This window comes from Plecotus auritus (assembly GCF_963455305.1).
Source record: "Plecotus auritus genome assembly, chromosome: 13".
In the NCBI taxonomy this organism is placed as follows: Eukaryota; Metazoa; Chordata; class Mammalia; order Chiroptera; family Vespertilionidae; genus Plecotus; species Plecotus auritus.
This window is the reverse complement of record NC_137779.1, coordinates 11,499,809-11,511,846: the sequence shown is the minus strand read 5'-3', so window position 1 is coordinate 11,511,846 and position 12,038 is coordinate 11,499,809. Positions and strand designations below refer to the sequence as shown.

At 43.5% G+C, this 12,038-nt stretch overlaps 1 protein-coding gene across 1 annotated transcript in view; it reads right to left on the bottom strand.

The window, feature by feature from the left end:
- Positions 1 to 399: 399 nt before the first annotated feature.
- The window catches only part of TMEM116 (transmembrane protein 116), a gene marked incomplete at its 3' end in the record, with an annotated part of 38,946 nt that continues 27,307 nt past the window's right edge, over positions 400 to 12,038 (bottom strand). The window contains exons 6-11 of the mRNA XM_080649706.1: positions 8,577 to 8,626; positions 7,597 to 7,680; positions 7,134 to 7,263; positions 2,002 to 2,146; positions 1,348 to 1,421; positions 400 to 606 (exon numbers count right to left, since the gene is read on the bottom strand). Coding sequence (XP_080505832.1) covers positions 400 to 606; positions 1,348 to 1,421; positions 2,002 to 2,146; positions 7,134 to 7,263; positions 7,597 to 7,680; positions 8,577 to 8,626 — 690 coding nt within the window. The remainder of the gene's footprint in view (positions 607 to 1,347; positions 1,422 to 2,001; positions 2,147 to 7,133; positions 7,264 to 7,596; positions 7,681 to 8,576; positions 8,627 to 12,038) is intronic.

The following is a 12,038-nucleotide window of genomic DNA, read 5'->3' as shown; positions in this document are numbered from 1 at the left end:
GGAGTGGAAAGGCAGTGCTGGCAGCCAGGGAAAGGAAAGCCCATTCTAGCATGAATCTTCGTGCATTGGACTTCTAGTGTATAAATAATAAACTATAATTAATTTTTTTTCTAAGGAAAGACTTAGACAAGTCTAATATTCACCAAGGTAATAAATCCTTCTCTTAGATGGAAAGTGGCTTCATCTCCTTGAACAAAGACTTTAAGAATCACTAGTCAATCTGAAAATAATGAAAAGAACCTGCCCAATTCACCTAGAATGGCTACTAAACCATGGCACTATATTCCCTTTCATTTCCATAGTGTAAGGCATGGTTATAAAAGACTAAAGATGTTCCCCAACACTTTTCCCAATCCTTTAGTGTGGAATAACTGCAGTTCCTGTATCCCAGTACTAGTTTCAAAAAGTAGTGGAGGTGCTGGTGGCAAAAGCAAGGGTAGAGTCCAGTGGATCTAGGGCCCTGCTATAGAATCTCTTCTGTGAGCATAATAATGGTGTCTGGGTGTCTGCATCACGCCGAGTTTCTTGCTTTAGTTGAAAGAACTTGTACTGTGTCCATCCATATACTCCACAGTTGAGCAGACCCTGGGATGATGCTGTTAGAGCCTGGAGGAGATGAAGGGGTGATGGAGCCCATCCTTCAGGTTTTCAGAGATCCAGGAAATAGTTCCCATTCCCCTTATTTATAAAGCATTGTTATATTTCTTCTAACCCATACCTCAAGATCTGGCATCAGTTTTTAATATTTTTCTAGTTCTCCTGACCTCGCTCTTTACACTGTACCTTGTCATGGATGATTGAGAGAGAGTCGGTCATATTTTTTAGTGTTTACATAAGGACAATGAAGTGGTTTCAATACCCCTCCTTATTGCCCCATTTCCAGGTCAGGATTGAGAAAACTGCCCTATCAGCTTAGTCAGCCCAAGAGCCTTCTTAAATTTGATAAAGGAAGAAGAAAGAGAATTGTCCCATTTCTTTACTACCTCCCCATTCACCCAGAATAGCTCATTTATCCCATTCAGTTCACTCTGGATGGGAGAGAATCATGTCATTATTAGTGTTTCATAAGAACATTTGTTTTTTTTTGTTACTCATCCCTTAAACACACATCAATAAAATGAAGTTGACCAGGTATAAATATGCTCTGAAATGCATGGGAGTACTTTCACAAAGTATCTACCACATCTGTGAGGAAAATTTCACATCCTTCATAACTAAATATATTTTCTCTTTTGCAATGTAGAAATACCCTGATGGGAAAAAATTTTTGCTTACAGAGTTATGGCAGTTTAAGAGAATAGGAAAAGAGGGCATGAGAACAGAGATGCTAGATGTTGAAGGTGTTACCTGAAGTACATAGAAGGCCATATGAAGCTTGGTGTCCTGTGGCTCAATCAGCTTTATGATCATCAAAATGACAGCTATGAAAACACAAAGTATAAATCTTGTCAGCCCTGGCTACCTGAGCATAAAATACTTCAATATACATGCCTAAGCATTGTTAGAATGGAAGCTATAGGCAGAATGAAGACCAGCAGTAAGATTAAGCAGTTATGTAAACCACTGGGGCCTTGGGTCTCCAATTTTTACTCCTCAGCGATTAAACTTTACAGATTATTAGTGTAGCAATGGTGGTAAGACATACTACAGGAAGATAGTCACACTTTTTAACATTTTCAAGTTTATCAAGCTCTTTTATAAAAATTATCCAATCTGATCCTTGCTACAACTTTATGTAGCAGGAAGGACAGGTATTAGTATCTCTGAGTTCTGTCAGGACATTTCCTCTCATATCAGGTTGCATCACATGTCTAATTAACTTGCAAAACATAAGAAGAATTTAAGGAGGTTGGGAAAAACTGGAAAATATGAGTGGGAACAACTTAAATGTTACAAGCTGGACAGGAATTTGCAGTAATCCTTCTTGGTGAGACCTCTTTGCTTGATCAGAACCCCATAATGCCCTCTTCACAGCCCAGCTCTTTCCAGTAAGATACCCACCTGGACCCCAGCAGCACAAGAAGGCCACGGGGTAGAAGCGTACTCGCTGCTCTACAATGTGAATCACTGCCCACTGTTCACTTCCCAAAAAGCCAGTTGATTTCACAAACTTCTTATACAGAGTCTGGGCTTGGATGAGTAAGACCTAAACAGGGGTACAGCAGTGAATAGTTTGCCCAAGACTCAGTAACTTTCCAGGTCTATCTTCCTATAATTTTAGAAGGATCATTCTCTTAGAATCTGATAGCAGGAAAAGCCCATTCTTCTGTCTTTACTATCTGAGACCAGGCTTTTTCTGAGAGAAAATTATCTTCAGAATGAACTTTTGCTTGGATAGGGAAATAGACAGATATTAGCCAAACTGGTGGTTACCATGTACAAAACATGAACCTTAACAATAACCCTCAGGATGTTTTCTCACTGAGACTGATCACAATATGCATGAGAAATAAAATTACTACTAAGATCTATGTGCCCTAGCCAGTTTGGATCAGTGGATAGAGCGTTAGCCTGCGGACCAAAGGTTCCTAGGTTCAGTTTTGGTCAAGGGCACATACCTAGGTTGCAGAATCCTTCCCGGGTCGGGCCCTGGTCAGGGTGCGTGCAGGAGGCAACCAATCAATTCTCTCACATCCGATATTTCTCTCTGTCTTTTCCTTTCTCTTTCACTTTCCTCTAAAAATCAATGGAAAAATACCCTCAGGTGAGGATTTAAAAAAAAAAAAAAATCTGCCCTAACTGGTTTGGCTCAGTGGATAGAGAGTAGGCCTGCGAACTCAAGGGTCCCAGGTTCGATTCTGCTCAAGAGCATGTACCTTGGTTGCGGGCACGTCCCCAGTGGGGGGTGTGCAGGAGGCAGCTGATCGATGTTTCTCTCTCATTGATGTTTCTAACTCTCCCTCTCCCTTCCTCTCTGTGAAAAGTCAATAAAATATATTTCTTAAAAAATCTAACCAGACCCTCTTTTAAAACCCTTTATTAGAGGTTATGTTAGAAAGTATTCTATACTTAATATCCTTAAAATAAATACTTTAGCACTGTGAGCTTAAATTCTCAACTGTAAGCAAAAAAAAAAAAGGTCTTTTCTTGCCCTTTAGCTAATTGAAAGAAATATAAATCAGTTCAGAAGTCCAACATGATTTTTGTGGGGAATGAATTATGTAATAATCTTGGTAACAACTTTGACCAAATTTAAAACTTCTCTCTAATAATCCAGATCCATACTCTAAATTAACAACCAATTAACTTAAAGTTTAGCCATTTAAGTTTCTTTTTTCCCACAGAAATAGGGATCAAAAGGAGGCCTGAACTTATTTGAGAATATTCATGGCTAGTAGAATCAGTTCATCCTCTGTTGTTTAAAAAAGAATCAGAATGTGCCCAGCTGGTTGAATGTTGACCTATGAACCAGGAGATCACAGTTCGATTCCTGGTCAGGGCACATGCCTGGGTTGTGGGTTCGATCCCCAGTGTGGGGCATGCAAGAGGCAGCCAATTAATGATTCTCTTTCATGTTTCTCTCTTTCCCTGTCACCTTCCTCTCTGAAATCAATACAAATATGTTTTTTAAAAAGGAATCAGAATGACAATTCTGAATGCCCATTGAAGCCTGGGTTATTCTGAAGAAGCAAACAGGAATCCCCAGGGTGCCAGGCTACCTGTCTCTCTTGTCAATCAGTTCTAAATATAAACCATTAAAGCCATTTTAATGTAAATTAGTCATTGTGCAATCTTTACAAACTTGCTGATTTGAGCTAAGTTATCTCTATAACTTATATTTGAATTATCAAAGGAAATATCACACAATTATATTTGGTTCACGTGTACTACCTATACTAGGAAACAAAACATATTTGGGGGATAAATTTGGTCTGCAGGTAGATAGTTTGTAATCCCTGACCTAACATATGAAGAAAGGAGAACATTATACTGAAAAATAGATATGGCAAATTAGAAGGCACATTGCTTGCTTACTGATTTTGTACTAGGCAGTTATATATAAACTAGAGGCCCGATGCATGAAATTTGTGCAAGAGTAGGCCTTCTTTCCCCCAGGTGCCGACACTGGCTTCCCTCTGGCACCCAGGACCCGGGCTTCCCTCTCAGCCCCGGCTTCATCCAGAAGGATGTCTGGTCTAATTAGCATATTATGCTCTTATTATTATAGATTATTATAGATAATGTATTGTCCCATAGCTGATTATTTTAATTTTACATCATTCTGATGATGTCGGGTGAGTATTTAATAACTGCCTGAGTCACTTAGCACCTTAACCCAGTTAGACATATCATAATCATAAATTTATAGCCAATAAACTCTTTCATTATTTGGAAAATCAAACGAAAGCTCATCCCACACATTCCAAAGTATCTATATATCCTATCTAATAAAAGAGTAATATGCAAATTAACCAGCACTCCGTTACACCCACAAGCTATGCCCACAAGCCACGCCCACCAGCCAATCAGGAGTGAATATGCAAATAAACCCAACCAAGATGTTTACGGCCACAGAGAGCAGGAGGGAGGCTTGGGTTTCCCCAGCAATGGAGGAAGTCAAGCTTTCTGCCTGCCCTTGCTGGCCTAGGCCTTCACTCAAGGCTACAAAGTTTCAATGATAGAAGATACATAAATCCAAACAGAAATGGCAGCAGCCATGGAGGTGGAAAGAGCAGAAGGCTAGGGTTGCCCCCAGCGATGGAGGAAGCCAAGCTTCTGCAGCCCTGGCCGGCCCAGGCCTCTGCTTAAGGCTACAAAGTTTCAATTATAGAAGATACATAAATCCCAAAAGAAATGGCTGCCACCATGGAGCAAGCAGAAGGCTTGGCTCTGCTCCAGGCTACAAAGTTTCAATTGTAGAAGATAAATAAACCCCAGACACCAGGGCCTCTGCTTGGGTCACCAGGGGGCGTGGCCGGCCTGCAAACCACCACAGGCCCCTCACCCAGGCTGCCCCACGCCCCAAGGGAACCCCCACCCTGATCCAGGACACCCTTCAGGGCAAACCAGCTGGCCCCCACCCATGCACCAGGCCTCTATCCTATCGAATAAAAGAGTAATATGCAGATTGACCATCAGTCCAACACACAAGATGGCTGCCCCCCTGTGGACATAAGATGGCCACCATAAGATGGCCAGCAAGGGAGGGCAGTTGGGAGGGACCAGGCCTGCAAGGGAGGGCAGTTGTGGGTGAGGAGGCCAGCAGGGGAGGGCAGGTAGGAGAGACCAGGCCTGCAAGGGAGGGCAGTTGGGGGCGATCAAGCCTGCAGGGAGGGCAGTTAGAGGTGATCAGGCCTGCAGGGGAGGGCAGTTAGGGGTGACCAGGCCTGCAGGGGAAGGCAGTTAGGGGTGACCAGGCCTGCAGGGGAGGGCAGTTAGGGGTGACCAGGCCTGCAGGGGAAGGCAGTTAGGGGTGACCAGGCCTGCAGGGGAGGGCAGTTAGGCATCAATCAGGCTGGCAGGGGAGTGGTTAGGGGGTGATCAGGCTGGCAGGCAGAAGCGGTTTGGGGCAATCAGGAAGCCAGGCAGGCAGGCGAGCAGTTGGGAGCCAGCAGTCCCAGACTGGAGAGAGTGCAGGCTGGGCTGAGGGACACCTCTCCCCCCGTGCACGAATTTCGTGCACCAGGCCTCTAGTACTAGTATAAAACCCTAATATGCAAATAGATCGAATGGCAGAACAATCGAACAAATGAACAACCAGTCGCTATGACATGCGCTGACCACCAGGGGGCATGCGCAAAACATAGCGGGTGTCGGCAGCAGGCAGCAGAGTGAGGAACATGGCGGGCAGCGGCCATGGCGGGATGGTGGAGCAGGTGAGCGGGGGTGCCAGACCAAGGCGGGGCACCAGTCGCTGTCATTGGGGCAAGCCTCTGGTGGTTACTGAAAATTCTTAGCTCTCATGCACTGCGGTCCTTCCTGGCACTAGCACCCCTGGCACTAGCACCCGCTGCTGGCACCAGAGCTGCCACTTCCACCCATTGCCAGTGCCCAGTGCTGGCCCCTATTGCTTGGCGCCATCAGCAGGTACGCCATCACCCCTCAGGGCTTCTCCACCTCCCCATGCTCCTGAGGAGCGATCAGGGCTGGCAGCTGCCTCTCGCACTCGCTGCCCACAACGGCCCCACTCATACCTGTTGCTGGAGCCACCGCTCGCACCGCTGCCAGCGCCTGGCGCAGGTACCGATCACCCCTGAGGGCTTCTCCACCTCCCCCTGCTCTTGAGGGGCGATCGGGCAGCAGCCACTGCTCACACCCACTGATGGCACTGGCCCCGCTTGCACCCGCTGCTGGTGTCGGCCCCAATTGCTCTGCGCTGTCAGTGGGTGTGAGTGGGGCTGGTGCCATCAGCGCGTGGGAATGGTGTCAGTGAGAGCAGGGCTGCTGGCAGACAGGGGACTGGAGGCTGCGGTGGGAGGGGCTTGGTGGGGGTGCCGAGGATGGGCCGAGACCTGCCCCTGTGCCCAGGGCAGCCTCACGGCCCACAGTTTCTTTAAAGCTGCACAAATTCATGCACTGGGCCCCTAGTCCTATATAATAAAAGGCTAATATGCAAATTGACCAAATGATGGGACGACTAGTCACTATGATGTGCACTGACCATCAGGGGACAGATGCTCAATACAGCTGGTGAGCGCAGCAGTGGTGGTGGGAGCCTCTCCCACCTTCACAGCAACACTAAGGATGTCTGACTGATGGCTTAGGCGGGAGCAGGCCTAAGCCATCAGTCAGGCTCCGGACTGCAAGAGGACACAGGCTGGGCTGAGGGGACCCCACCTCGAGTGCATGAATTTCGTGCACCAAGCTTCTAGTTATTCTATATAAAGGATAGACTTGACACATTGTAGTTTTCTGCTCTGATCCTCCATGGGGATCCACAAGAACATATATTACTTCTAGAATGAGGATAATTCCTACAGAATGAATACAGGCTTTTTCCCAGTTATCATTTGATTTTGGGAAGTCCAAAAGACTAAGGTAATAATTAAATTGTCAATATCTCCTAGCCACTTTGTTAAGTCTGGGGCTATCAAAAGTGATTCCTACCTCATCTTTTCCAGGCCTTGGGAGTACTACCCAATCCCTCCCTATCTCCGCTTCTTTCCATAAAGGCAGATAAGGTTACACCATACCACAATGGTAAAGAGGCTGAGTAGAAAGCTGGTCAGGAAAACGATGAGCCCATAAAAATAAAGTGTGCTACAGACTGATGTGTTGGCAGAAGGCAGGAGTTCTGATGGTGGTGAGTGCATCAGGATACATCTAGGAAGAGAATCAATGAACAAGAGTACTGCTACAGATATAAAACTAGAGAGATACCTATTAGTGCAACAAAAGTTCATGAGTATAAAATTTTACTTATCGTTTTGCTAACACTTTGTTCCTTCTCATAGACACATTATTTTCTAGTCACCTTGTTATATTTCTATGTATGTATTTTCAGCCTTGACTACACATTATTCTCATTATTCACATAGCTCATTTAGAATACAACACCTTAGCCAGAATGTATGTATAAAGTTCTCTTCTATCTCCATTTATAGAAAAGAGTATGTGTAGGCTACCATGAAAATGATAGATTTGGTCCTTACTTACCCATGGTTCTGGCTAAAGTTGCGGAAACATTCACTGGCATTGCCCAGACAGAACACAGGTATCATCAATAGTAGAGGTATCAGGCTGGGAGGGAAAAAACTTGTCATCCTAATATTCAGACTGTTTTATGCCCTCTTCCATTTGCAAAATATTATCTTGTTCTTCTCCCTCCTCTATCATCCCACCACTCTCCACTAATACATACACATTTAAATTCTCTAAGAAAAATCATTCAAAAACCTTAAGTATACTGTCTTTTTCAATACCTGGGAAAGTGAAGTGAAGGATGCATTTTATACTTAGGGTAATGAACACTAACAGAGTTTCATAGACTCTGAGAGTTGTGTGGTCCGATAAAATTCAAGTGGGTCAAAATTAAAGGAAAAATTTTACAAGGAGCTCTGTGCTTGCTCAGTCTGTTTCACTTTCCATGGTGACCAGAAATAACTTCATTCTTGTAAGCCCTTTCCTGGGAGCTTTTCCAAAATAGACCTTTAAATAACCAATTATTTATCCAGAGGAAAAGATCCAGGAGTTAAAGTTACAAAATCTAAAACCAACTCTGTAATGACCACTTAAATGAGATCCAGACCTCTTCTGGGCTTAATAATTTTAAGAATCTCACCCAATGTTATGAAGGTAGATGAGATATTAAAAGCCCCTATTACAACTCTTTAAGAGATGTAGAAAGGAATTAAAAGTCCAAAGACTTAAAGGGAAATACCTGATGGTCACATAGAGGTGATGGCAGAATTGAGGCTAAAACCCAAATCTGTAACTTCAAACTGTTTGCCTATCCTATTTGAGAAAATGGAACCAAAGACACATATTTGTTGCTTCCTACTCAGTAAGGCTCCAAGAGGACCTAGGCATAACAGACTCAATAGATATAAAGGACATTGTTCCCCTATTTGTTCCCACCTAGACCCCAGAATAATGAGAGTCCACACCTTGCTAGGAAAGAAAGCAAAATATCTTACCTTGACGAAATGATGGCTATCTGACCAACTCGACAAGTATTATCTATAACCTATGAAAAGAATAAATGTGAGCAATATCTTAGGATATTGCCTATCATGTTATAATAAATACCAGGTCATTAAGTGTCACTTGACAGAATAAAAATTCCCAAGAATCAGCTTGCTTCTGTTAAGAAATATTTGTCATAAAATTCAGTGAAATAGTTCCTTAGCATTGGAGATAAGAGAATTTTATCTGTGTTACTATATTCTAAACTAGAGGCCTGGTGCATAAAATTTGTGCACGGGGGGGGGGTCCCCTCAGACTAGCCTGTACCCTCTCCAATCCAGGACCCCTTGGGGGATGTCCAACTGCTGGTTTAGGCCCAATCCTGGGGATTGGTCCTAAATCAGCAGTCCGACATCCCTCTCACAATCCTGGACTACTGGCTCCTAATTGCTCACCTGCCTGCCTGCCTGGTCACCCCTAACTGCCACCCCACCCCGCTGGCCTGATCACCCCTCACTGCCTCTGCATGCCAGCCTGATTGCCCCCAACTGCCCCCCCTGCCAGCCTAATCACCCCCAACTGCCCCCCAATGGCCTGGTTGCCTCTTACTACCCCCCCCTGCCAGCCTGGTCGCCTCCAATTGCCCCCCTCTGCTGGCCTGGTCACCCCTAACTGCCCCCCCTGCCGGCCTGGTCACCCTCAACTGCCCCCCTGCTGGCCTGGTCACCCCCAACTACCCCCCTCTGCTGGCCTGATCGCCCCTCATGCCCACCCCCACCGGCCTGGTTGTCCCACGCAGCCCGCTTGTTCAGTCGTTTGGTTGTCCCTCACTAACCCCCCTGCCGGCCTGGTCGCCTCATGCAGCCTGCTTCCCTGCCATCCCGATCGCCCCCAACTGCCCTCCCCTGCTGGCCTGGTCCCACCCAACTGCCCTCCCCTGCCGGCCTGGTTGCCCCCAACTGCCCTCCCCTGCTGGCCTGGCCTGATCACCCACAACTGCCCACCCCTGCCGGCCATCTTGTGGTGGCCATCTTGTGACAACATGGGCGTGGCCATCTTGTGCGAGGGTGTGATGGTCAATTTGCACATTACCTCTTTATTATATAGGATAGTACAGTAGTCACAAAGACAACCTGCAGGAAGTAGCTTAATATAAGATTTGAATACCAGAACAAATTCTCTTTAAAAAAGGCAAATGTTAAATCACACAATGTTCCATCTTCTAATAACAGTTCAATCCTCTTCTTTTATATCGAGGTGAGAGATTTTCACTCCTTATGAGTGGAGTGAAAGTCTCTGTATAAGATGACCAGCAGACCCTAGCCAATTTGACTCAGTGGACAGAGCATTGGCCTCCAGGCTAAAGAGTCCCGGGTTCGATTCCAGTCAAGGGCACGTACCTCGGTTGCAGGCTCCTCCCCAGCCTGGGCCCTGGTTGGGACTTGTGCAGGAGGCAACCAATTGAAGTGTTTCTCTCACATCAATATTTCTCTATCCTTCCCTCTCTCTTCCATTCTCTCTAAAAAACTGGAAAAAATAGCCTCGGGTGAGGATTTTTAAAAATTAATAAAAAATAAATTTTAAAAAGATGACCAGCAGAAAGCATAACAGGCCAGGGTTAGTATAATAAGGGCAAGGTCAAATAAACTCTTTGGATTATAAGCTCTTCAAGACTTGTTAGATTCTAGAAGAAAAAACATTTCAAAAATCTCCAGTTGTGTTAGACACTGTAAAACAAAGTACAGAAGAATGGTCCCTATCCACTAGGAATTTATGGTGAAAGATTTTGAACATAACACCTTAAAGAGATAACAGAAGAGAAAACAAGTGTGTGTGGTGTTTGTTGTTTTTTTTTTCTATTTTAAGGTAGAGACCATATGGGATGGCATTGTTAGGGGTCAATAAGCATTAAGTGAGCAATTAACCAGAGATGACTAACTGACTTGCCTTAAGAACTTTGAATCAAGAATAGCAAATGATTTCAAGTTGGATAGACAACGCTGACTTTAGGTAAAATGGGAAATAGGTAAAATTAGTCTTTACTTCTTCCACTCATGTCCCTTTTTCTCTTTTTATTATATCCTCTATCCAGCAGGTGGCTATCATGTGTTTAATTCTTATTCTTAACTGGATATCAATGAATCTCTGATAAAAAGTTTATAAGTAAAAGTTTAAGGCATAAGTCTTGCTAGGGTACTTAAAAGAGAACTCAAAAATGAAAAAAAAACATGTCAAGGCTTTTGGAATAAAGCTAAAATGACAGAATAATAGACAGTGGAGTTAAATTTTTTGGCTAGAGTTTATCTTTTTGGAATATTAGTGTTGTAACACGTGTTACATAAAGAAAAGCACAATATATGCATTTGTATGACTATAAAGCAATAGAATAACATATATGACAGTTAATCTTTGTCTCTCCCTCCCTTTTCTTCAAAAATTAGTTTGTTCTGCCCGGCTGGTGTAGCTCAGTGGTTGAGCCTCGACCCATGCACCAAGAGGTCACCAGTTTCATTCCCAGTCAGGTCACATGCTTGGGTTGTGGGCACAATCCCCAGTAGGGGGCATGCAGCAGGCAGCCAATCAATGATTCTCTCTCATCATTGATGTTTCTGTTTCTATCTCTTTCTCCCTCTCCTCTCCTCTCTGAAATCAATAAAAATATTTTGAAAAATATGTATAATAGTATTAAAACATATAAAGACATTTAAATAAATGAAAATTGCTCACATCATAAAAATGTATTCTGCCAAGATCACTTAGAGATATACCAAGAGTCAGAAATAAGAAAGTATACTATACAATGTAATACTATTCAGCAATAAAAAGTAATGAATTACTTATATAATACTATAATGGATAAACTTCAAAAGCATTATGCTAAATGAAATAAACCAGACAAAAGAAATTATATACTGTATGATTCCATCTATATAAAATGTCCAGAAAAGGACAATCTATAGACAGAAAGTAGATTAGTGGTTGTCTAGTGCAGAGGGTGGGAAAGGGATTAACAGTAAATGGGCATGGAAGATTTTATTGGGGTAAAGAAAATATTCTGAAATTGTCATATGATGATGACTATACAACCTGATAAGTTTTCTTTAAAAACCATTGAATTGTATATTTAAAATAGATGAATTATATATGTAAAATATGTATATGCACACAAAAGGAGTCCAGATGTACTGATTTAGTGAATAATTATGATGCTAAACAGTGCCAAAACTCTTTGTGAACCAAAGGGGGAAAGACAACTAACTTCTCCCTGGGTTAATCTTATTTTCTGATTACCATACATTAATTCCCCTGCCCTTCTGCAAACCAATATCTGTTACCCACACATACTGAAAAAATACAGCAGAGCAGAACACTCTCCCTTTCCATACCTATAGTTCAAATTCCAGGTTACCAAACTGAACACTTTCCCTGACTCTTCACCAAGATCTTTAGCAACAATGATATACTGGCATAGA